The 27,404-nt window shown below is 34.7% G+C and overlaps 1 protein-coding gene across 2 annotated transcripts in view; it reads left to right on the top strand.

Moving 5' to 3' along the window:
* Positions 1-27,404, top strand: part of LOC103663936 (ankyrin repeat and KH domain-containing protein 1) — a 120,328-nt gene that overhangs the window by 76,113 nt on the left and 16,811 nt on the right. For both annotated transcript variants that reach the window (XM_040622343.1, XM_040622342.1), the window contains exons 12-24: positions 3,077-3,204; positions 3,416-3,559; positions 4,526-4,628; positions 12,456-13,214; positions 19,057-19,202; positions 19,609-19,720; positions 20,184-20,329; positions 20,837-20,979; positions 21,465-21,678; positions 23,740-23,915; positions 24,151-24,313; positions 26,190-26,285; positions 26,750-26,866. In XM_040622343.1, the coding sequence (XP_040478277.1) occupies positions 3,077-3,204; positions 3,416-3,559; positions 4,526-4,628; positions 12,456-13,214; positions 19,057-19,202; positions 19,609-19,720; positions 20,184-20,329; positions 20,837-20,979; positions 21,465-21,678; positions 23,740-23,915; positions 24,151-24,313; positions 26,190-26,285; positions 26,750-26,866 (2,447 nt within the window). The remainder of the gene's footprint in view (positions 1-3,076; positions 3,205-3,415; positions 3,560-4,525; positions 4,629-12,455; positions 13,215-19,056; positions 19,203-19,608; positions 19,721-20,183; positions 20,330-20,836; positions 20,980-21,464; positions 21,679-23,739; positions 23,916-24,150; positions 24,314-26,189; positions 26,286-26,749; positions 26,867-27,404) is intronic.

Below are 27,404 nucleotides of genomic sequence, written 5' to 3'. Positions count from 1 at the left end.
GAGTTCATGAGGTACTTCTTGGGATTTTTCTATAGCAGTTTTGAATTTGAAGTTTGGCAACTAAGCAACATATTATTGCTACCCAAAGTTGGAAAAGCCAAATGTAAAATATCCAGCTATATTTAGTAGATATTGTTCAGCACTTAATGATAAGGCAGTTCTGCTGGAAGGTGGGGTAGGAAGGCAGAAAGTCTGCCACTATTGTTTACAGTTGAATTAACCACATATACAAGGGTGTAATGTATTATTTTTATATTCCTTTAGAGGTTCTATTATTAGAATATATTTAGGCGAAGAAGTTTGCATGATGGGTGAAGAGAAAGTTCAAGACTGTTCACTATCGAAAAGTGAAATACTGCTAAACCCGTGTTAGGTTGAACCACAGAACTGTCATTTTATGCATCAAAAATGGTAATATCCGCAATTTCATTTGGTTCAGCCTAACTCTGTGTATAGCGTTAGAGGTACTCTAGCATCTGATGTAAGATCCTGGGGTAGGGGGGCGCCTGGGTGGCACAGCGGTTAAGCGTCTGCCTTCAGCTCAGGGTGTGATCCCGGCGTTGTTGGATCGAGCCCCACATCAGGCTCCTCCACTATGAGCCTGCTTCTTCCTCTCCCACTCCCCCTGCTTGTGTTCCCTCTCTCACTGGCTGTCTCTATCCCTGTCAAATAAATAAATAAAATCTTTAAAAAAAAAAAAAAAAGATCCTGGGGTAGGATGGTAAAATACAAGGAAAGTCCACTCAGGTGATGTCATGTTGTTAAAATAAGAATTTTAAAATATATATATTTTTAAGATTTTATTTATTTATTTGAGAGGAAGAGACAGAGACAGCAACAGAGATAGCAAGAGAGGGCATGAGTGGGAGGGGAGGGAGAAGCAGACTCCCCACTGAGAAGGGAGCCTGATGCAGGTCTCAATCCCAGGACTCTGGGATCATGGCCTGAGCTGAAGGCAGGCACTTAACTGACCGAGCCCCTAAAGATAAGAATTTTATTTAAAAAATAAAAATTTTATACCTACATTTGAAAAGAACTCAGATATTTTGTGCCACTACAAAAGCAGTATAAAATTTGATCCTTTTATATATACTTATTTAATTTGATAAAACTAGGTTTATTTTCTTAATAGCACATTTTTACTACCAAATAAGGCATATCTTTACATAGTGTTATGACGTAGTCTGTAAAAGCTATTTACCTCAAGCATACTGATGTAATAATAAACAAATGGGTAACTTTTGGAATTCTCTCAGGCTCCTTGACTAAAAGGGTTATCTAATCATACCCAGCACCAATCCTGCTAACCATGTAATCAGACTTGTCAGGAGGAGGAGCGTGTTGATTATAGCCTTTCCAGGCTATAATAACTACTAAACAATCCTATCATCTAAATTTATTATTAACAACTTTAAAATAATCACATGTTGCTAATGTAAGAATGTTTATTGGTGTGTCTTGTTTGCCCTTCCCAAAAGGTACTTTTATGTGTTAGGATTATGTTCAGCTGGATATTTCTGAAAATTAAATTAATTATAGTGGGTTTTGCCCATGGGTTTATTTTTCTCTTCAGAAACTAAGTCTGGAATTAAGGAAGAAGGAATATTGCTATAGTCTTAACTATCTAGTTGAGACTGTGGCGCATTGTAATTTTTTTTAGGGGTTAAAAACAATTTGTCAAAAAGGCGGCCAAGAAAGGTTTTGCATTTAGACTTTCTTCAGGTCACGTTGAACAAAGCTACTGAACAACTTACTAAATAGCCTTTCAGATTGGGGCACCTGGGTGGCTCAGGCGTTAAGCATCTGCCTTCGGCTCAGGGTGTGATCCTGGCGTTATGGGATCGAGCCCCACATCAGGCTCCTCCGCTGGGAGCCTGCTTCTTCCTCTCCCACTCCCCCTGCTTGTGTTTCCTCTGTCTGGCTGTCTCTCTGTGTCAAATAAATACATAAAATCTTTTTTTAAAAAAATAGCCTTTCAGATAACATTTTTGGATATTCTTGTCTTCTCTCCATATCCAGGTCCCTCTGACTCTTAAAATGCACTATATGAAAATTAAAAATCTTTTAAATATTGTTTAAAAAATCTGTTTTCTCAGGGCGCCTGGGTGGCTCAGTCGTTAAGCGTCTGCCTTCAGCTTAGGGCGTGATCCCAGCGTTATAGGATCGAGCCCCACATCAGGCTCCTTCACTGGGAGCTTGCTTCTTCCTCTCCTACACCCCCTGCTTGTGTTCCCTCTCTCGCTGGCTGTCTCTCTCTGTCAAATAAATATATAAATAAATCTTTAAAAAAAAATCTGTTTTCTCTACTTCGAGACCTGGCTATGTTGCCACATTCTAGAAGTAGATAAAAAAAATGTCTTTGGGGCGCTTGGGTGGCTCAGTCGTTAAGTGTCTGCCTTCGGCTCAGGGCGTGATCCCAGAGTTCTGGGATCGAGCCCCACATCAGGCTCTTCCACTGGGAGCCTGCTTCTTCCTCTCCCACTCCTCCTGCTTGTGTTCCCTCTCTTGCTGGCTGTCTCTCTGTGTGTCAAATAAATAAATAAAATCTTTTTAAAAAAAGTGTCTTTACAATATTTCGAGAGTTACAGACAATGGTATTATTTGATGCTTACATTAACCTGTATATACTTATTAATCTTAGTCTTCTAGAGTTTCCATTTTAAAAGTGATATTGAATGAATGAACTGCAGCTACGTGCAACTTATGGATGAATCTCACAAATATTATATTGAGCCAAAGAAGTCAGACACAAAAGAATATACTGTATGATTTCATTCATATAAAGTTTAAAAACTAAAACCAGTTTGCAAGTCAGGATAGTAGTACCATTGGAAGGGTGGGTAGTGACTGAAAGAGGGCACAAGGTGTGGGACTTCTGGTATGTAGATAATGTTCTATTTCTTGATCTGGGTGCTGGTTACACCAATGTGTTCACTTATTTTCAACCATACACTTATGATTTGTGTACTTTTTTTTATCTATGTCATACTTCAAAAAAAAATCTCTAAAGTGATATTATTTGTGAACTTGCTTGATTCCACCTTTTCCTAAGATTGCTGGTTATGTTTCTTTGAAGGTGCCAATGTGAATAGGGCTACAGCCAATAATGATCATACGGTAGTGTCGCTGGCATGTGCAGGAGGTCATCTGGCAGTTGTTGAGCTACTCTTGGCTCATGGAGCTGACCCTACTCATCGACTCAAGGTATTCTACCTAAAAATAAGTAAATAAATAATATATACATTATTATTACAAGATAGTAAAGATATGTTTGCCTGGTCTTGGTGCTTCATATTCATTACTGTTTATAAATGAGTTTTGATTCTAGACAGGCTGCTAAGAAACTAAATGTCTATAGCAATGATAAGAAGAAATTTACAAATAATTGATTAATGGTTTTGTCGATCTTTCTCAGGATGGCTCAACAATGCTCATCGAAGCTGCAAAAGGTGGCCATACTAATGTTGTTTCTTATCTGTTGGATTATCCAAACAATGTTCTGTCAGTTCCTACTACAGATGTGTCTCAGCTCACCTCACCTTCTCAAGATCAATCTCAGGTAAAGTAAAACAGCTGATTTATAAAATATAAAGCCTCCAAATTGATTGGGAGTTTTTATTTAAAATTAGTTTTAAGGAAAATGGATTTGTTTCTCTTTTCTATTACATATTGAGAGAAACATAATCCTAAATTCTTTAAGATTTATTTCCTTCAGAAGTACATGAAAATTACTTATTGCCTTATTTACTGAAAAAAGTTCTTTTTTAAAAATGTTTAATATCAAATATAAATATAAATTTTCCAAGTTGTCAACCTACTATAGCTAGATCTTTAGGGTTATTTGTTTTTAATGAGTACATTAAGCATAATCTTAAACCAAGAGACAACTTCTTCCTTAGTACCTCCCAAGACAGTATTAGTTATTCTAGAGGTAGTTACTTTTGTTAACCAGGAAAGTGTAGTTAACCGGGATATATGCACCAAAAATTGATTAAAGTAATTTTTAAACCTACCTAAAAATATGGAGAGAATATAGAAAGTATACTAAGTATACAAAGTTCAGTGAAATATTAAGTTCTTTTCTACAAAGTTATCCTGAGAATTGCTAAAATACCCCAGTTAGGGACTATGTTGGATTGTCTTTTTTGACCCATACAGAGTTTGAACTAGGGTAAACTGGCCAGTTTGTGACTTACACTCCTAGCTATAATCAGAACCACCAAGGCCCAACAAGGCTTTCTCTCTAATAAGAGAGTAATACTAATTCTGCTTAGCTTAAATCTTTCACTTCCTATAGATAGCCTGAATTTGTCCAATTCAGTATTCTCAGAAATTAGTCCTTGGTGAAGGCTTTTTTTTTTTGTTGGTTTTTTCGTTGTTTTTGGTTTTGGTTTTGGTTTTTTTTTTTAGAAACAAAAAAGTGAATTTGGTAGTATATGAAGAAAATCTAAATTTCCATTTCATTTATGGGCCCTTCTTTTACTCTTTGGTCTGAGATGATATTTTTTCTGAGTTAACTTTTTAGGTTCCACGTGTACCAATGCATACACTCGCCATGGTTGTACCTCCCCAGGAACCTGACAGAACGTCACAGGAGAACTCTCCTGCCCTTTTAGGAGTACAAAAAGGTTAGTTATTGAAAATTGTTTTCCTTAAAGTGGGTATTTTATCACCTAATTAATGAATTCATAAAAGTACTTTAGTGGTATACAGTTAATGTGTACCCAGGATTAATTGAGGTAGGTAATTCTGACAAATGCTTATAGTCTTACAGACTGTTTATAAAAGAAAGAAGATAAATACTAGGACAAATGACTTCTAATTTCTTGCTAACATACTCCCAGGTGTAGTTTTCATCTGGCATAGATAGAAATACTTAAAAAGCATAGCAAGTTGTTGATTATATTACAGTGACAAAAATTTATCAGACATTCATTTTCCATTTGACAGTTCTTTTGTTAAACAGTAGTACAATATGAGGCATGAAAATGTGTGTTCACTGTCTAGTTAAGTCTTCGTAGCATTGATGCAACTGAGGGAGTTAGAAGTTTAAGAATTACATTTAGTTTCTTTCATGTAATGCTGAATATGATGGACTAACATCTGTCATTATGTGAACATAGACAAGTAACTATCAAAAAGTATATAAATAATATCCAAGTAGATATTAAGAAGAAGCATATACTATTTAAAGGACTCAAGTTTATGAACTCTGATATTTTCCTGCTTTTTCACTTGTAGATATAAAGTACCTTCACTTGATACTCATGTATAGTTGTCCTGTCTGAGTTCTCTGAAATAAAATAGGTAATGTGTAAGGTATTAAAATCTACATAAAAACAAATTTATGAGCATATTTCATTCAGTATGTGATAACCAAGCTCTAGATTTTTGAAATCACAGTGTGGTGTGTAAGCATATATTAGTTTCTCTTTGATTTAAGAAAAGTTGGTTAGAGTTGACTGTTAGAGCACCAAGCAGAAGCTTCTTTTAAATCGTATCAATTTGAGTAGAGTATTGAGGGCCTTGATCAAGGCTACTTCATTTCTAAACCATTAATTTCAGAGATAAAATATCTGTAATCTCTCTGACTTAAGCTAATAATGGAGTTTTCCATTGGACACCTAGCTATTCAAACTCTTCAGAAAATGAAGACTGCTATTTTTAATTTTAACAAATAAAAAGGACATTAAGCATGTACTTGTTAAGGAATCTAAGCATCCTAATCGACTTTACTGTTAGTAAAATATATAACCCTGTCTGTTTTTGTTTTTTGTTGGCTATATGTTGTAGAGGACTGTAGTAACTTTGGCTAGGGAAATTCAGTACTAAATAAGAAATGATTTAAAAAACAGAGCCACAGAATAATCAAGAAATAATCTAGGAAGGATATGGAGCGTGTGCAGAGAAGAAGTAAGACATTTTAAATTTAGATTTAATATGTAAGTCAACAGAAACTTTTGGGTAGGGTTTCTTTAAGTTGATGCTAAGTGAATAATCATATTTTTTGATTATTGAAATACCATCTGATAGTGGGTATCTACTTATTTTCTTCACTTTGATGTTTTATTGCTTACCGAATAGCATAAAAATGAACTAACCTTTTGAGTAATCTTTCATTTTACTTAATTATAAGAGAAGGAAGACCTTAACACTTATATTTAGACACTTGGGTACTTGCTGTTGCCAGATGCCATGTGACATTGCCAACCTAATATTTCTTTATGTAGGATCACACTGCGGTGATGCAATGTATTAAGATGTTATTTTAGTATAAATTCATGTGCATCATGGAATATAATATCACTATGAATTAGGAAAAATTAGTTGATGATGTAAATGTACACACTGAATAGATGGGTACCCAGGGAGATAGGAAAACGTATCTTAAATCATAAAAGATATATTATTACTTTTTCCTCCTTAAAGTGGCTTTTTCTCCTTAGAACTTCTCATTTATGTCTCTAAAGAAGTTCCTCTGAGTGATGAAATCTCTGTTTGACCCTGTTGCTAAGTCCGTAGAGTATATCTGTATTGCAAATGTGATTAGGGATGAAGGAAGAGTTCTTATTCTCTAGGACTCTCTTCCTTTCTTAGCAATCATCTTTTAAGTTCTTAGAGCATTTTACTTCTGCCTGAAGTCTTTTTATTATTTGTATCTGCATCCTTCTAAAATATTTTCATGCCTTAAATCTTACCTAGGTATTTATATATATACTATGCAAATATTCTTTTCTTTCATGATTCATGCACACCATTTGTTCCATCCTTCTTGACCCATAGTCTCCTGATTTAGGCAGCCAGTCTCACTTATCCTTTTTGGTTTTCAAAGGATTTGACATTCTAGGTGGCATCTGACAAAGGCCTCAAGATCACCTTTTTAACAAAATGTGAAACCAAGTGATAGTGATATGCTCCGTTTTCTAGTATTATTTAGGTTTATTGACTATAGTTTTGAACGTTCAGTTGGGAAAGGATGCATAAGTAATATCAACCTTATGCCTTTCCCAATCAGTTTTGTAAATAAGTTTGTTGATTAAAGCCACTGTTGCATCTAACTTATTTGTTGTAACTGGTTCTACAGAGATTCTAAAAGAGAGGACTCATGATTATCCTCTGCACGTTGTACAGCTTAGAACTAATCCACTACAAGACATTAAAATGATGTCAGGATAAACAAAACACATCTTTTGTGTGCACCTCAAGCCCTCTGGAGGAGTAATTTCTTTTCTCTGGAGTACTACAGCTCTTTATTGGATCTTCCTTCTGACCCTGGTCACACCTGCCCCTTCCCCTCCCCTTGGATTTCAAGTGTAGAGGGTTGAGTTAATCATACTTCCCCTGTAGACGATCATTCTGTTGTGTTTGATGCGAATTCTTTTGTTTTTAAAAGTTCTTATAAAATGTTTACTACCTCGTGTGTATTTTTAATTTACGTGAATGGTATTGTGCTATGGATCATGTTTTGTTTTTTACTTTTTTCACTCAACACTGTTTTACAGATCTATCCGTGTGTCTACCTCTAGACTGTTTCTGCTGTCAGCATAGTGCTTCATCCTGTATATCTTCCGCTTTTTACTTGTCTTTTTCCAGTGATGGGTATCCAAATTGCCTCTCATCCCCCACCGTCACAGACAGTGCTGTGATGAAAATCCTGGTACAGTCCTCTTAAGGATCTGTGTGAGAATCTCTTTGGGATAAAATCAGGAACAGAATTACTATCATAGGCGCCTAGGTGATTCAGTCAGTTAAGCGTCTGCCTCTTGATTTCGGCTCAGGTCACGATCTCAGGGTGGTGAGACAGAACACTGTGGCCTGGGGCTCTGAGCTCAGTGGGGAGTCTGCTTGAGATTTTCTCTCTACCTCTCCCTCTGCCCCTCCCTCCACCACAGATGTGCTCTCTCTCTCTCTCTCTCTCTAAAATAAAAAATACTAAATCTTAAAAAAAAAAAATTACCTGTTATAGGACTGCATAATGTTTATCTGACAAAGCGCCACAAATTGCTCTCTAGAATGGCTATAGCAGTTTACATTCCCACTAGCAATGCATAAGGGTTCCCATATTACCCATACTATACACCCTTCGTCCCATTTCCAAGCCTGCCAACCCTTGGCTTTATCTTTGTATTTGGTTTTGTACATCTTTATCTCCCCTTTTAGACTGTAAGCTCCTCAAGGGCAGGGTTTATGTTGCTTGTCTTTGTATGGTCCACTATGCCTTGCTTGTACTAGATGTTCAAATATTTGTTAAATAAATTAATGAGTGCCAGGCTAAGAATTTAGATTGTTCTGAAGACAAAGAAAATTATTAAGAATTTTTTTTAAGAAGAGAGACATTGTAATTAAAGACGATGTTTAAAAAATTAATGAAGAAGTAATATTCTAGAATGGTTGTGAAAAGATCAAAAACAAGTTTGAATATAAACTAAGAACTAAATTAATATGCTGCTTTATATCCCAGAATTGCTTATTGGAGTAGGTAACATGGAAAATTCTCATTTTCATATCAAATCAGTAAAATGGTGTAGAAATTATATGTACAGTGAATGAAGTTGAGTGTTCCTCTGGAAATTTTACTACTAGTACTCTGTAGTTGAGCAGATTTCCATTATGTAATCATTCTTGTGTGAATTTACATATGTCCAAATCTAATGTCTTTTAATATATGAGATTCACAGTAAAAAGCAGGAGGTTCAATTAATCTTTTAGCATGTTACACAGACTCTCCCTCTTTGGACACTCGTGATTATCCTTACTGTGTTAAAGATGTATAGGATGCCCTGTAACTTTGGGAAATTGTGAGACAGAAATTCAGGCATAAAGGAAAAAGGAGTCATTTCTATACCAGTGGCTTTCATTTTTGACTGTGACCATAATAAGAAATATTTTATATTGAAACTCAGAATACAATATACATGTATTTATCCAAATACAAATTCCATTAGATAATATATATGCTACTACCCTTGATGTACTATGTTATTTTCAACTGTACTTCATCAGCCTTTTTTTTTCCACTTAAGACCCAGTTGGGAGTGTTGTTTAAAAATCATTCTAGTCAGATCCTGTGTGGTAATGTAAGAAAGCAAGGGAATTGCGGAACGATGTTTAAATTTCCTTAGACAAAAACAAGTAAGAAATATGAAACCAAATCTAGATTCATCTGTATGTCAGGTATTTTTCCCTTTGGCCATTATTTTTTATTGCACAAATTACTAATTTAGACACAAAAATGACTGAAGGAATTAAACTCATTTTCGTAGTTGTCTCTATATCATGGTTTCCTATTACAAACTTTTTTAGTTTTATTAATGGAGGAAAAGGGAAAGCTGAGAAAGTAGGAAAACACCAGACCAAAGAGTGAGATGTTGGCTTTACCTATATTCCTAAGTAGGACTTTATGATGTCACTTAATGCTACTAGTGAATAGATTTAATTTATTTGTATCTGACACTGGGAGATGTTTTAAAAAGCTAGAACTCTTATATTCTGCTATCTTATACTACAGCCTTCCTACCTACTAAAAATTTTGATGCTGAAGGGATGCTTGTCACATTCTCTACTTTTCCTAAACACTGAAGGTGTTGCTTTAGCTTCTAGGAATAATTAGGTGACATTATTTGTTTTTACCAATTTGTTTTATTCTTGATTTTTAACTTGTATTAATGCTTTAATGTGTATCTGTGCAATCCCACTAACTCCGTGACTACAGATACTCAGCCATTAGCTATTTTGGGAAGAACTGCTTTTTGTCCATTATTTTCACCATCCTGTTCTTCCTGCTACATATGTCCTGGGCTTAAAGTCTGTTTATATTAAGTTAAATAAGTTAATTTTAATAATCTTGTGCTCTAAGCTTACTGTATTTTATTTGTTTGTTAACAAGATAGGGCTTATTCCTATCTGTTACTGTCCTCAAAATTCCAATCTTATTTTGGATCATACTATTTATAAGATTTTAGATCTGAGAATGTCCAGGGTGGTAATATAATTACCAGTCTGATTGGTGTTGACCTCTTACCTAGTTTTCCTTAATCTTAAATACAAATTAAATAGTAAGTACACTAGCATGTTTTAAAATTAATGAACATTTAAAGAACATTCAGTCTTTGCAGAGCTTGAATTGTCATTGAATTTATTACATGATTAAAAATTTCTTTGCTGGAAAAGCAGGTATCTACATTGCTATTTGTAGCAGTAACTCTCCCTTTTCTTACCTATTGATTGTTATTAGGTACTTGGAACAAGTAAATCAAACCATAGATTCCTGTAAGATCTTATAGAAGTAGTTATTAAATTATCTCACAAGGGTGCCTGGGTGCCTCAGTCAGTTGAGTATCCGCCTTTGGCTCATGTCATGATCCCAGAGCTCTCCCCTGCCCCTCCCCTTGCTACTGTGTTCTCTCTCTCTCTCAAATAAATAAATAAAATCTTTAAAAACATTTATCTCACAAATATAACGACTTTTGCTCTGAAAGGATAAGGTCTTGACCCATCCCTTTGCTCAGATATAAATTCAAATTTGAATGTGGGTAATACATTTTGCTGAAGGTTGCTTTTAAAGAATAATTAAGTCTCTTAAAGTGAGCAATAGTTTTGGAACTGTGGCATCCTGAACCTGTTAAAGCAATATCTAGGGGAAACTCTTGGACTTTTTCACTAATAACATGTTGCAGATGTTTGAGGTACCTGCATTTCTGAGATTTCCTACTCTAGCAAAAAACAAAAACCGTTGACTCTCTGATTTTTTTTCTGTAGTGGTCTTATTACCTTCTTGTAATTCAGAGTATTTTAACATCAAATGGGTGATGACATTTTTCCTTTGGACTTGAGAATCATGTTGAATGTATTGGATGATCTTATTTTTAAAAATCTTAAGTTAACGTATGTTATTCATATATGTTGACTGCAATTCAGAAGAGTGAACTATTTTTTACCCAGATCTTTTTTAAAAGTGGATTTATTGTTTTTTAATTTATATACCATAAAGTTCCTTCATTTTAAGTATACAATTCAGGGGCGCCTGGGTGGCGCAGTCATTAAGCGTCTGCCCTCGGCTCATGGCATGATCCTGGAGTTCTGGGATCGAGCCCCACATCGGGCTCCTCCGCTAGGAGCCTGCTTCTTCCTCTCCCACTCCGCCTGCTTGTGTTCCCTCTCTCGCTGGCTGTCTCTATCTCTGTAGAATAAATAAATAAAATCTTAAAAAAAAAAAGTATACAATTCAGTGAGTTTTAGTAAATTTACCAGATTGTGTAACCATCACCACCATCTAGTTTTAAACATCTCTGTCACTCTGAAAATATCTCTCATGCCAGTTTGTAATCAATCTTCCTTCTCAATACCATAACCCCAGGCAACCATTACTTTCCTTTCTGTCTCTATAGATTTGCCTTTCTCTATAGATTTGATATAGATGGTATTACACAATACGTCATCTTTTTTGTCAGGCTTCTTTCACTTAGCATAATGTTTTCAAGGTTCGTCTACCCTGTGGAATGTATGAGTAGTTTGTTCCTTTTCATTGTTGAATAGCCCCAGTTCTTCCTAAACAGGAAGAGTAAGCCTTGAGTTTGCCTCAAAGTAATTACTGTATATTTCATCCATTTTATGTCCAGATGCTAAGATTGTTAATAATGATAATTACTTTGTCATGAGGGGAGTAACTTAATTTAAGTGTGATCTAAAATCTTAAAATACATTTACTTCATTTTTAACATACACCGTCAATATCAGAAATCCTGTCTGAGAAGTCTGATTTTCTCCTAGGTAACACTCATGGTTTTTCTCACAGACTTTTATATGAAGACTTTATTTAAACACAGAATAATTGTCCTTTGTGATTGAAGTTTAATGTAGTTTTTGGGTAAAGAAATGTTAAAGACTTATTTAATGGAAAATTTTAGAAGGATAGGTCTGGAAAAAACTGATTTCACGTTATATTTTAATATAATAAGACAGAGGTTTTGGGCACTTGAAAAACATTATTCACGTTGATTTACAAGTTATAGTTTCCTGTAGTAACCTTTACTTGCACAATTAATATTGTGAAGTAACAATTGGGATATCTTTAATGATATCCTCAACACTATTTTGACGCTATTTTAGATTTGATGTTCTTTAAAAGTCCAATCTAATAAGCAGAATTTTGAGATTGTTTCCTCTTTGATCTCCTTTCTCCCTGCCCCGTCTTTACTTCTGAAATCCTCCTATCCTAAAATTTCGATTTTTTGATTTAAAAATTCACATTTTTTGAATCGGCAACATCCCAGCATTTGCTGTATTGAAATAGATGACTACAGTCTTTAACCAACTCCCACTGGTGTGAATCTTTGAACATTCATCCTACAGCATTAGTTATAAGGGTTTTGGGAGGGAGGTCCGTGTGTGTGGGAGGGGGAGCTGATTTTTTTTTTTTAGCATGGCACTTTTTCAAACATTTTTCATGTGCTTAGGTACATCCAAGCAGAAGTCCAGTTCCCTGCAGGTAGCAGATCAGGACGTACTGCCACCTTTTCACCCATACCAGCCTTTGGAGTGCATAGTAGAGGAGACTGAAGGCAAGCTGAATGAACTGGGACAAAGAATTAGTGCTATTGAAAAAGCACAGCTTAAGTCACTGGAGTTAATTCAAGGTGAACCTCTGAACAAAGATAAGATAGAAGAACTTAAAAAGAACAGAGAAGAGCAAGTCCAGAAGAAGAAGAAAATACTGAAAGAACTACAGAAAGTGGAAAGGCAGTTGCAGATGAAAACACAACAGCAATTTACCAAAGAATACTTGGAAACCAAAGGTCAGAAAGACACAGTATCTCTCCACCAGCAGTGCTCTCATAGAGGAGTCTTCCCAGAAGGGGAAGGAGATGGTAGTCTCCCAGAGGATCACTTTTCAGAATTACCTCAGGTTGACACAATCTTATTTAAAGATAATGATGTTGATGATGAGCAACAGTCTCCACCATCGGCAGAACAAATTGATTTTGTCCCAGTCCAGCCTTTATCATCTCCACAGTGTAACTTTTCCAGTGACTTAGGTTCTAATGGGACAAATTCTCTTGAACTTCAGAAAGTATCAGGTAATCATCAGATTATAGGACAGCCTCAGATTGCTATTACTGGACATGATCAGGGGCTGTTAGTTCAAGAACCAGATGGACTAATGGTTGCAACTCCAGCCCAGACGCTTACCGACACTCTTGATGACCTGATAGCAGGTGGGTTAAGAAATATATCTGTAATAATTTCTCTTTAATCTGTGTGCTCAACTTCTTTACACGACTCTCCAAAAACACCAAGTTGGTACTTTTCCACTTTAGAACTATCTTTGTAAAATTACTTATTCCTCGAGGTATTTGGGAAGTGAATTTAACTAAGCTGTACAGCACTAACACATAAAAGTGTGTTTTTCCCTTTTCTTTTTTGTTATTTGCAAAGGCAAAACATGAAGTTGCCATGAGCTTTTATTTTAGAACTTTGGTATCAAAACCACCCTGTGGGGCGCCTGGGTTGCTCAGTTGGTAGAGCATGCAGCTGTTGCTCTCCAGGTCGGGAGTGTGAGCCCCACACTGGGTGTAGAGCTTACTCTAAAACAAAACAAAACATCACCCTGTGTTATATCTTGGGTAGGAGATCCCAAAGTAGAATTTCTTTGTAGGCTTTGGAGGTATTCACATAAGCTTATACATTAAATTTTCCTGGTAATGGTTTTCATGTCTGAAAATCATAATTCTAAATTACATTGCTTTCTCTCTATTTATAATTTTATTAGATCAATTTAAATATGTTTAATTTAAAAAGATGTTCAGAGAAAACTATAAGCATTCCATGTTCTTGTATTTGTGGTTAGAAGATTCAAATTACATTGAAATTATTATCAACTGGATGATGATTTGGAGATTGAAATTTTTATATTAACTATCTTGATGAAAGCACACAGACACAACACACATACACACAGGAAAAGAAAAAAGAAAGGCCTGATAACCTTAAAGTGTATGTTTCTGTTTATTGTTGTGTGGAAAATTACAACTAGATATGAAATGAGGTGCACAAGTTTACTTTCCCTTTCATTGTCCTTGCAGCAGTGGGAAAACAGTGCAATTAATCATTTACCTTCCTAAAGATGGCTGGTGAATGTATCACCTCCATGAGAGCCCAGTTCAGAAATGCAGCCAGAATGGCTGTTGACAGTGGATGAAGACCAAGAACTAAGATGTAGCTGGAGTGATATTCAAAGGCAGGCCAGTCCTCTGTCTCTTGATTGCAACATTTTTTTCCTTACTGTTGTCTGTTTCCTCTTGTCATATTCTCCTCCCCTCTTCCCATCCCAATTATGCTATCCCAGTTTCCTTTCTTCTTTTGTGAGCTTTTAGCCTTCCTAATCTTTACTGAGTCTTTAAAAATGTGGAATAAGCTTACTTAAATCAGGAATTTTATTGGGCATTTGTATGACTTGCAATGGTTATAGAATTGTGATACTGCCTATGAGCCTCCTCTGATATTTAATAAGTATCCCTGAGCGGAGGAGGAATACTTAGTTTCCCATAAAGAAAATAAAAATTCTAAGAAATGTTTTAAGGGGTTAGATTCTTTATTCTTTAATTTGGGTTTTTATATCTTCAGCCCCTAGCCACTTAACTCAAATTAACTTTGTGTCATTAGTATCGAGAGTTTTTATAAATTACGAATAAACTCTTGGAGTTCATTTATTGTTCTAATTTCTAATCGGGGTAAAAGCAGATATTTGAGCGTCAAGTATAATTATGAATAATAATAATGAAATTGATAATATGAGAATAATATTTTTAAGACTTAGGATTACATAAATAGCATTATAATGTTTTTAATTGAATACTGAGTTTGCAGTTATGAAACCCACATTACTGCTCAATTTGGTTTTGTTGTAACTTAGAACTTGTCTTTTTTTTTTTTTTTTAAATAATGTAGAAGCCACTCTAAAAGGAACTTGTAGATATTGACTTTATGGTAGCATTTATGAATGGTTCTTATAGGGGACGCAAAATTTATTTCATCAAACTATTTGTTACATTGAAATGGTCTTTTATAAAGTTCAAAAAAATTGTTTAGAAACATCGTTTTAATTATAGTGTTATATAAACTAAGAAAATATAACTTCTATTAGACATTAATGTCTAGTGATAGTGGGCCTATCATTTTGTATAATATTCTTTTATTGACAAACTTTAACATATGTATCACCCAATAACTAAAAAAAAATCTTCACATAAAAATTTTCCATTTTTATTTTTATCTGTTTTAAAATATAGAGCAATAATTAGATTTTCTTTGTTCAAGATGGTGAACTATCTCACCTAAAGTTAAAAAGGGTTATTTTCAAGACCAAGTTTCTCTCAATTTTCTTTATCAGAAGTGAAAGAAATTAGACAAGGATGGAGTAGGTGAATACCTACTTCTATAATTGCATGATGTATTAATATGTATCAGTATGATCATAGATTACACCAAAGATGTAGTTAATTTTACCCAAATTTAGTTCTCATCCCTTGTATTTAATAAAGGAGAGAATACTGTATATCTTACAGTTTTATTTTAGAGAATATTCATATATAATAGCAATAAATTTCACTCTTTAAATATAGGAGTATATTTTCTTTATTGCTGTTACGTCAAAATATTTTCATGTAACTGAGTTAGATAAATAATTTATTAAGGTCATGACTTGATTAGCTGACTAAGTATTTTAGTATATGGTCTTATATGTGTCATACTGGATACAGTTCCAGACAGAATGTATGTAAACTCTTGATTACATGGAGCATGGTTCTTCAGGTCCTTTTCTTGTGAAAGTAAGTGCGGGCCTTTTAGAAGGTATCATAATAACAAGTGATTCTCAGTTCAAATGTGTAGAACTAAGGTTTGGAAATCTAAAAAAATACAAAATAGCTTTGACCATTGCTCAGTTCCAGAAACATCTAGTAAAAATTTTATTATTCATATATAAAGCAGATTGATTAAAAATTAACTCAATATCAATTTATTCACATTTATCGATCACTTACCGTGTACTAAGCTCTTTGCTTTATATACATTTTCTCATGGGCTATTTGTAATAATCTTATAAAATAGGTCCTTTTCCCACCTCAGTTTTTCTCTTGAAACAGTTTTCAAGAGAAAACTGAGGCTTATGGAAGTTGTTACTAGTGTCAAGACTCAAACTCAGTTTAGCACTGTTTAAGAACCTTAAGTGTAATATGCATGCATCTGATTCATGTTTAAGTTCTGAATTTATCTCAGAGATATTTGTTATTTCCTTAGACTGCTAAAAAAATTAACAATTTCCCTTATTGTTTTTATATTAAGATTTGGTATGTATGTAAGGTTTAATATAATTTTGTGGCTAGCACGTTGTTACTGTTGTTGACACCTTAATAGGTCTCTTAAAACAAATTCCAGTTCAGAAGTATCTTGCTTTAAGTAATTAAGTAAGTAATGTAGTAGTCAATGTAAGCTTAAGAATAAAAAGGTAATTAGGAAGCCCTCTTATTTTTGAGGGAATTTGCAATAAATTATCTTTTTAAATAATTTCTTCTAATAGATGTTCATATTTTATTTATAGATTTGTATTTATTTGTATATTTAATAAAGTTACTATTATATGAAACAGATTATGGTGATTTAATTCCCTAAAATCTCACAGCATAGTTTATGTTAACCTAGTATCTGAGATTTTTATATGGTAAGGTTTATTATTATCTTCCATATTGCCTACAAAACCATCTTAAATTTCATAAAGGATTAAGTAGAATACAGTCAATTCTTCTGTCACCCCATGCATAAATTTAATTGGAATTATATAGTGACTTTTGTGGTAGTGATCTGTCAGAGTCATTTTCAGACACATTTCATTCAGAGGTAGGAAACATTTTAGGATTTATGAAAATGTTACAGTCCTGGTATAATTTTATATTATAAAACCTTTATTCCACATGTACCTTTTAAATCTTGCTACTTTCTGGTTCTATCTTTATTACTTTTTGTGTGTAATTAATGCTATTAAAGTCACTTTTGTGGAATGTTTCTGATTGTCATTATTGCAAGGAGGAAAAAATGTTTTAGGATAATGTTGTACAAAAATGTACGATAGTTGGTGTAACAACACATTTTTCGTAACAGAGCTGTTAAATGCACAGAAGTATTTTTTAAAAGCCATCTCTGTAAAGAAGTCTTATAGTATCACATCTGGCATAGTACTGTAATCAACTATTTAAAAATTTTTAAGTATCTGTTTTTCATAATAACAAAAAGATAACATGGATAAGCAACATCAACAATGATAAAAGTAGTTCTTTAGTAAGGTATTTGTTAATCATTATGAGACCACTGTTAAAATCTGACTATTACAGAGGAGCTACATATCGGTCTTTAGCGTCTTGTTTTCTAGAGCTGTTTTCCAAACATACCATATATTTTGAGGAGGTATAACAAAATACTGTCCGCTTTTAAAATTCGCTGAATGACAAAGATTTTTAAAGCTTTGTTTCCATTTTGTGCATGTTCTTATAGGTGAAACAAATATATAAAATAGTAATTCCTATTTGTAGCCATGATAGAAGCTACCGAAATTCATATAGCCAACATGATTTTACATATATTGGTGGGGAGGAAGATGGGATAGTTCGTATAGAAACATATCTGAACATATTAAAATTTGTGAAGTTATTTAAAGAAGTAGTACTAAACTTAGTCGTTTACACTTGTGAACAGTATCCTTGATTGGGATCCAGTCATATCCAAATTCTAGAGACTAAACATTCTTCAACCCTTGAAATGCTTACATTTTCCTTTGAGACCTATGTGTTTTTTATTTACTTTTAGTCTAGATGAGAGGTTATTGACATCACTGAAGCTTTGTCTTTTTTTATATTATTAATGATTATAGGGTTTTTTCTGAGTTTTTTCTTGAGTGAGTAGTAATGTTTTTACAGTGAGCTTTATTACTGAAAGTCCTATAAAATATCTGATAATTACTTTAATGAATACTTCACATGTGCCAAACACTGTGTATTTTAAATGCTTTTTGTACCTTACTTAGCAGACAGCTCGTAACATCCCTCTGAGATAGGTCCTATTTCTCCCACTGTGGGGCAAACTCTGCCTCTTATGAAACATAAGAAATATATAGAGACATAAAGATAAAATGTCTTAATTAACTCAGTTTTCAGACAGCAGTCTCGAATACCAGATTGAGATCCCTAATGAAAGTTCCAATGTTGATTTTAAAAATAGTTTTATTTTCAGAGATGGATTCATTTTAGCAAATTTTCAAAATAAATGTTGAGTTTTATTTTATTTTTTTTGAAGAGTTCATTTATTTATTTGACAGACTGAGAGAGACAGCGAGAGAGGGAACACAAGCAGGGAGAGTGGGAAAGGGAGAAGCAGGCCTCCCGCTGAGCAGGGAGCCCCATGCAAGGCTCAATCCTGACACCCCGGGATCGTGACCCGAGCCAAAGGCAGACACCTAACGACCGAGCCACCCAGGCGCCCCGAAATATTGAATTTTAAAAGCACACTGTCTTGCTATTTACATGAGAAATATTTTAACTTGTTCTCCTCCCCCCCCCCATTTTGTGCATTGTACTCAGGATATTTTTGTCTAATTACTTTTTACAAACTAAGATATAAAATTTATTTTTTTATTGTAAACTATTTTTCCCTGTTGACAACATAAAAGGCTATCTGTTGTGTATGCACTGAATATTAAGCACCGTGCTAATAAGTATTTCACCTACATTATCTCAAGTGGTGTTTCCAACAATCTTTCAAGGCAGTTACTATTATTATCATCCCCATTTTACATATGAGGAAAATTGAGGCCCTAAGAGGTTAAATTACTTGCCCGAGATCAGAAAGTGGTGGAACTGGGTTTCAAACATAGGTCTATCTGATTCCAAATCTTGTGATTTAACTACTATGTTATCTTCCTGCTATAAAATTTTGTTTTCTGTGTTTTTCTGTATATAGGTGACTTTACTCTTTTAAGTAGAATTCAGCAATATGAATATTGTTTTTCAGCTGTGAGTAGCAGAGTGCCCAGTGGTTCAAACAGTTCCTCTCAGACCACGGAATGTCTTACACCTGAACCCTGTTCACAGTCTCCAAGCAATGTGGCTTCCCAGTCTATGCCCCCTGTGTATCCTTCAGTTGACATTGATGCACATGTGAGTAGATTGCTTGCTTGTTTGCTTGCTTTATTTATTTATTTATTTATTTATTTATTTATTTAAAATATTTTACTTATTTATTTTAGAGAGATAGAGAGAGTGCACAAGCGGGAGGAGGGGCAGAGGGAGAGAGAGAATCTCAAGCAGATTGCACACTGACCATGGAGCCCAAAGCAGGGCTCCATCTCACAACCCTAAGATCATGACCTGAGCAGAAATCAAGAGTTGGATGCTTAACTGACTGAGCCACCCAGGAGCCCCTCGATTGCTTGTTTATTTTGCAAATTCTGATTTTCTTTGGAGAAGTAAATTATCATCATACATTCATTGCGAAAATAAGTATTATTTGCTCTTCAAATGATAACCCCATTGTAAAGAAAAACTAACTTTTTTTTCCCTCTAGACTGAGAGCAATCATGACACAGCATTAACATTAGCTTGTGCAGGTGGTCACGAAGAACTTGTATCTGTACTCATTGCGCGAGATGCTAAAATTGAGCACAGAGACAAAAAAGGTAAGAAATGTCAGTCAGAAGTAAAGCCTGAGAGTACTTACATCAGAAGACAGTTTTTTCTTATGTTTTCTTGTAGAAAACAGTTATGTTTTTGATTATCAATGAATAGTTCCTAGACTATCTCGGTGAAAGGATGGGTAAGCATATTTCAATTAGGAATCTCCAGTGAAGTAGAGCAAGTTGTGGTTGTCTTTCTCCTTAATCCCAAAGTAGAGCATACAGAGGTATCAAAGTTCATTATGATTATAAACTTCAGTAGTTTCGTTTGACTTAGCATTTCCTTTTTATCATGTGTTTTTGGGTTTTTGTCACTAGTAAATTACTGATTAGAGCAGTTTTATGTTAAATGGTTGTACGTATCTGCCCCAAAGATCTTCTTCTATTGAGATAATAGAGAATTAAAAACAATGGCTCAATAAGTAAAAAAAAAACACAAAATTGAGATTTTTATTTTCTGCTGTAGGTTTCACACCACTGATCCTGGCAGCAACAGCAGGGCATGTTGGAGTTGTTGAAATCCTTTTGGATAAAGGCGGAGATATAGAAGCACAGTCTGAACGCACTAAGGATACTCCACTTTCATTAGCATGTTCTGGTGGACGTCAGGAGGTGTGTTAATGTTAATTTTCATTTTGTAAACATTGTGCTCATATTTTAAGTATGCATTGCTTAGTAATTTAGCCACATGAATAAAACTTGCATGTGTTGTGACATGTTCCATATACTAAATTTAATGGGAGTAGTGAATCACCTTTTAGGGAATCTGTTTCTTGCCCTTTAGGGAAAAAAAATAATTCTGTTTATTCTTACATTTCTTGAGGCTGCATGAACCACAATCCTAACACATATGAAATGCAAATTCATCACTCAACAATTGATGAGTAGAATGAGTAATATCTTGTTATTTCAATATAATTGATATTTCAAAGCTCCAAAGTTCTCGATATGAAATTGAATCCATTTCTCTAAAGTGCTGATAATTTGAATATTTAGGGCATACTTAAAATGTTAGATATTCAGACAATGAAGTTACAAGTTCCATTTCTTTGTGCTTCCTTCATTATAATTGAACCCTTGGTTTAAACTGGATTTCTCTGTTTATATTTTACTTTGTAGGTGGTAGACTTGCTGCTGGCTCGAGGTGCAAATAAAGAACATAGGAATGTGTCTGATTATACACCATTGAGTCTGGCTGCATCTGGAGGATATGTTAATATTATTAAGATTCTGCTTAATGCTGGGGCAGAGATTAATTCAAGGTACCTATCTTAATTTTATTATTCATGATTTATAAATTGCTACCTTGGGGTTAAGTGTCTTCCTCCAAATATTTGTACAGATACCATTTTTAATTAAGATAGTACTAAACACTATACTTCTAACTAAAAATTAAAAATTTTTTTAGAGATAGTACTAAAGTTATAAGACCAACAGTTACTCCTATAATGTGCTTATAAGTAATCACAGCTTCTTTCAGCTAACATAGCTATTTTTAAAGATGTCTCACTTCAGAAAGTACTTCGTTATGTATGGTTGGAAATTTATAACCTCTAAATAGGGATTATGTTTTAAATTGTGAGATTTTCCTATTCCTAGTTAGTAGTCCACACAAATAAAATTTATTCATTGATGTTAGAAGCCTTTCTTTTTACTGAATCATTTTCATCTTTTATATTCTCTATGCTTTTTAAGAAACAACAGGCAACATATTATCTTAATTTTCTAAGCACATTTCTCCCCTTAGGACTGGGAGTAAACTAGGTATTTCTCCCCTGATGTTGGCTGCCATGAATGGACATGTTCCTGCAGTGAAACTGCTGCTGGATATGGGTTCAGACATTAATGCCCAAATAGAGACCAATCGGAACACAGCTCTCACTTTGGCCTGTTTCCAAGGCCGAGCAGAAGTCGTGAGTTTGCTTCTAGACCGAAAAGCCAATGTTGAACATAGGGCAAAGGTAAGCATTTTATAACTTTTCAACTACTTAGGGTGTGTTTCTAGTGTAAAGAGCATAGAGTTTCGGAATTCCTGGCTGGTAGAGTTTACTTAAAAATATACATTTATAAAAGGGCACCTGGCTGGTTCAGTCAGTAGAGTGTGTGTCTCTTCATTTTGGAGCTGTGAGTTTGAGTCCCATGTTGGATGTAGAGATTACTTAAAAATAAAATCTTAAAAGGGATTCCTGGGTGGCTCCGTCGGTTGGGTTTCTGCCTTCAGCTTGGGTCATGATCCCAGGGTCCTGGGATCGAGTCCCGCGTCAGGCTCCCTGCTTGGTGAGGAGCCTGCTTCTCCCTCGGCATGCCTCTCCCCCTGCTTGTGCTCTCTCTGTCAAATAAATAAATAAAAATAAAATCTTAAAAAAAAATTGCATGACATTTCAACTCAAATTGAATGTGCTGTTTTAAATTGTCTTAAGTTATAATGAGATCCCAAGGCAAGATCCGGGAATTGTGGTATACAGTGGCCAATGACACACTATCATCATTCATGACTTTTATTAAGAACAATGAAGAAAGTAGAATCTGTATGTTTTCCAACCTCAGCCTTGAGTAGCTCTCTATTAATCCTCCAGTTTGCAATCTTTGCATATAATAAGATATCTTTGTAGTAAGATTATTTCGTTGAGGGGTTTTTTTGGTTTTTTTTTTTTTTTCTTTTTTTTAAGTAAGCTCTATGCCCAACATGGAGCTTGAACTCACAACCCTGAGATCAAGAGTCACAGGTTCTACCGACTTAGCCAGGTATCCCATAGGGTCCTTTAATGTAGATTTTTAAAGAACTCCAGTGAAGCATGTGCTTACCATTGATTAAAAAAACCCAATCAGAAAATTACCACATCATAAAATTAAGATAGCTAAAATCTAATCTGATCATAACAGATTCTGACAAATTCATGACTGTTTGGCCTTTAGAAAGGAGTTAGTATATCAGTGTTTTGAATTTCTATGCTTAGAACTATTAGGTACTCACAACCCTAGAAAAACGTAGCTTATGTAGAACTCTTTATAGTCAGACAGTGGCAGATCTGGTAGTCATTTCAAATTTGAAAGGCTTGAATGAAATTCTCGTATTTTCTCCTTGAACTGCTTCAGTTATATTTCTTTTTTTTTTTTTAAAGATTTTATTTATTTATTCATTCGACAGAGATAGAGACAGCCAGCGAGAGAGGGAACACAAGCAGGGGGAGTGGGAGAGGAAGAAGCAGGCTCATAGCGGAAGAGCCTGATGTGGGGCTCGACCCCATAACGCCGGGATCACGCCCTGAGCCGAAGGCAGACGCCCAACCGCTGTGCCACCCAGGCACCCCTTCAGTTATATTTCTTAAAATTTAATGGAACATTTACATTTTTGTAATCTATGAAAGTAGGAAGTATAGTTTTCCTGAAATTTTTCATAGCACAAAGAAAAATGAATCTTTCCTGCTATCCAGTTTGGTTTTTTTGTATTACACATATTCAGTGTGGCTGACTTATCTATTAAAAGTCCTATAGAAATCCCATTATTACTTTGGAAATGATACCAGTAGGAAATGTCTCTTGGCAAAAGTTTTAGAGATTAATGAGCAAAAGACACATACACATAAAATTTATGAAGTGGTATTTTAATCTGTTTTCTCCAGGTTTGAATAGGATTGAAGAAATTCATCCTGAGTTATTTAGCAAACTACATTCTCAGATAAATATTTTAAACAGTTTTCCCATTGAACAATATGGTTTATTTTTGTTTTTATTCATTTTTCATACCTGCAGTTATTGTCTCATGTATAAATTTATAACAGTATAGAAGTTATGAAATTGGGTTTTTTGTATGAGGTGGTATGTTATGATAAATGAATTCCTTCTAGCATGTCTAATTCAATCTAACAATTTTCGTTTCTTGTTTTATAAAATTGAAGATTGAATATTGCTTAGCTCTTTTATGAGAGAAAATCAGAAATAGAGTCCACTTATGAGTCAGATGTTTTAGTCTGTTAACAAAATTTTATTAATGTACTTGCGTAAATTTTTGGTTTAAACAGACTGGTCTTACCCCCTTGATGGAAGCTGCTTCTGGAGGATATGCAGAGGTTGGAAGAGTTCTCCTTGATAAAGGAGCAGATGTCAATGCCCCGCCTGTGCCTTCCTCAAGAGATACTGCTCTAACAATAGCAGCCGACAAAGGTCACTACAAATTTTGTGAGCTCCTGATTAATAGGTGGGTACATTTTATGTATAGAAGTTCTTGTGATCCTTTTCACTTCTCAGTGCCTTTACAGTTAATAAAATTGTTTTACTTTACTGACATTTTAAAGAAGAGATTATTTTTGAAAAAAATGAAGAATGTATTATTTGCATGCTGTCTTAGAGAAGATAAAAGACAAATAGAGGAAATAGAAAGTCAGCCCCTTTTTGTAGGAAACAAACTATATTAACTTTCTTTGATTTTATAGGGGAGCCCATATTGATGTTCGAAACAAGAAGGGAAACACACCACTTTGGTTGGCATCCAATGGTGGTCATTTCGATGTGGTGCAGTTGCTGGTGCAAGCAGGTGCCGACGTGGATGCAGCAGATAACCGGAAAATCACACCTCTTATGTCAGCATTTCGCAAGGTAATTTGATGTGGAGGGGAAAAGGTAAAATGTAATCATTTTTAACTAATCCTAAGTTGAAACCATGTGAGGAAAATGAACTGCTCTTGGAGAATAGACTGAATTTCCGTACATAAGTCACTGCTATCTTTCCATTCTCTTTGTGGCTAAATCTAAGAGCTGTATGGTAGTTCACTATAAGCAACTCCGTTGTTAAATCACTAGGTGTTTTGACTAGTTTTGTTATGTTGTACATAAAACACGAGATTTAAGGATGCAGGGGATTTCTTCTCTACCTAAGAAGGGACAAAAAGGAGTGGACTCTTTCATTAAAACTCACTATACCTCCTATATGTATTAAGGTTTGCTTGTCTGCTATATTTTTAAAAGCTTTCCCGTTGCAATTACAATGAACTGTAAACTACCTAACATGGCTTACAGAGCCCTTCATGATATGGCTCATGCCACCCTCCCCAAACCAGTCTTTTATGTTACCCTTCACCTTTGCTCACTACACTTCAACTACTGGTCTAGAATGCACGAAATGTTTATCTGCCAGAGGGCCTTTGCTCACTGGTTTTCTTTCCCTTGCCCTTCACTGGCACAGTTCTGCTCATCCTTTAGCTCCCATTTTAAACGTCCCTTCTTAGAGAGTCCTTCCCTAATACCCATCTGAAAAAGGTCCTCTTATTCTTTTTTACAGTACCCTATTATTTTCCTTATCCCATTTTGTAATTATACCTTCAAACATGTATTTACTTTTTTAATGCTTATCTCCCCAAGTAGATTGGAAGATCCAGGAAGATCAAGCTTCGTGACTATCATTGTTTATACACATTGTTTAGCATGGTGCCTGACACGAACTAGGTAGTCACTAAGTAGTTACTGAAAGAGAACAGTGTAAGTTTTGTAACTTAAAAAGAGAACTTGCAGTATTTTCTAGACTTAATTCTTTTTTTAATTTTTCCTTTCCTTTTAATTGAGGGATCATTTACGTATAGTGAAATATATAACCTAAGGTGCATAGTTTAATGGGTTTTGATAAATAATATACCTATGTAACCCACACCCCATAAATATATAAAATTCTTCTATAATCCTAGAAAGTTCCATCATGCCCATTCTGAATTCCCTGCCCTGGAGGCAACAACTTTACTGATTCTTGTCACCATCAGACTAATTCTTGAAGATGTTTTAGAACTTGGTAGGAGGAAAACTATGCAAGTTTGGTTATGTTAAAATAGATGGTACTCAGAATTAATTACAGATCATTCGCCTCTGGTCATAGCTTTTATTTTATTTTATTTTTATTTATTTATTTTAAGATTTTATTTATTTATTTGATAGAGAGTGAGAGAGGAAACACAAGCTGGGGGAGTGGGAGCAGGAGAAGCAGGCTTCCCACTAAGCAGGGAGCCTGATGGAGGGCTTGATCCCATGAGCCGAAGGCAAACGCTTAACAACTGAGCCACCCAGGCGCCCTTGATCATAGCTTTTAGAAAGCATTTTACCTAGATTCAAGTCATGAGACTCATATAAATGTGAGCGTCTACCTTGTTTAGTAAGATGAACCAAAAATAATGCTTTGAAATCTAGAACATCTCTCTGTTTTAGGACTACTTTCCCTTTTATATAAAGGTTCATTTCACACCACCAATTTTTATTAATAGATTTACTCTAGGAAACACTTGTTTTCTACAAAAGTTTTTCTGTTTTCAGTGGGGAAATGCTAGATTAAATTTAGGAGGAGTACGTGACCATGTTGTTTTTATTTCATAATTTCAATTTTCAGTTTAGTAAACTACCTGAAAGTATTACTATACCTTTTACTCTTATTAAGCATATGGGCAAATTTTCAAGGAGTTCTTTTGTGCATTTTTTGTTGTACTTCTTACAGGGTCATGTAAAAGTTGTTCAATATTTGGTGAAGGAAGTCAATCAGTTCCCTTCTGATATAGAATGCATGAGATACATAGCAACAATTACAGATAAGGTAGGTTTAATATACTGTTGAAACGCATTTTTGTTCTTCATGGAATTGTATGCCAAAGTGTGCAATTAGCAACCTTCCTTTTGTCTTCTGTGAAACTGATCACCTAATCTATCTACGCTTTAGTTTCTCCATGGAGAATGGATATAATAATTTTGATAAATTATTTTGAGATTTCCTTCCTGTTATAGGCTATAAGCACAGTGAGTGTGGCTAAAGGTTATTGCTAGACTATTAGCCTGATTAGAAAGTTTTCTAAGAACACAAACTTTTTAGGAAATAGTACCCTTTTTTGATGAAAGATTGATATATGACTAGACTCAAAGGATAGCTTATATTTGGCTTAGTGAATTCTCATTTGTTTGGGCTTTAAGTTCTGGACTTCACTGTGCTCATCAGTTCAAGTTTTATTTGGCCTGTTGATGTTACATGTTCCTATATTTATATAACTCCATTTTCCACTATAGGAACTCTTGAAAAAATGTCACCAATGTGTTGAGACAATTGTGAAGGCTAAAGACCAGCAGGCTGCAGAAGCAAATAAGAATGCAAGTATTCTTTTGAAGGAACTTGATCTGGAAAAGGTGAGTAAGAAAAATAATTTTTCTTTTTAGAAATTGTTGAAAATTAGGGCACCTGGCTGACTCATTTGGAAAAGCATGTGACTCTTGATCTCATGGTGGTGAGTTTGAGCCCCACATTGGTTGTAGTAAAGATTATTTACTTATAAATAAGTTATAAAATTTTTCAAAAAGAGTTGTTAAAAATTTGCTGGAATAAATTTACCATCCTTATGACCAATGACCTTAACAAAATCTCTTTCAAAGGAAATGATTAATTGTCAAATCACCATCAACTTTTTGATTGTGACCTCTGTTCTTAAAAAATATTTTGAATCATATAAGTAAGGAACTAGTTTTCAAGCAGATCATAGTTTACCAAATGACATTACTACCTAAGTGGGGTTTTTTTTATGATTTATTTATTTGACAGAGAGAGAAAGAGCAGGGGGTATAGGGAGCCCTACACGGGGCTCGATCCCAGGACCCCAAGATCATGACCTGAGCCAAAGGCAGACGTTTAACCAATTGAGCCACCCAGGCATCCCTACCTAAGTGGTTT

Source organism: Ursus maritimus, unplaced genomic scaffold, assembly GCF_017311325.1.
Source record: "Ursus maritimus isolate PB19 unplaced genomic scaffold, ASM1731132v1 scaffold_5, whole genome shotgun sequence".
In the NCBI taxonomy this organism is placed as follows: domain Eukaryota; kingdom Metazoa; phylum Chordata; class Mammalia; order Carnivora; family Ursidae; genus Ursus; species Ursus maritimus.
Note: the sequence above shows the minus strand (reverse complement) of the source record. Positions and strands in the feature narration are given on the sequence as shown.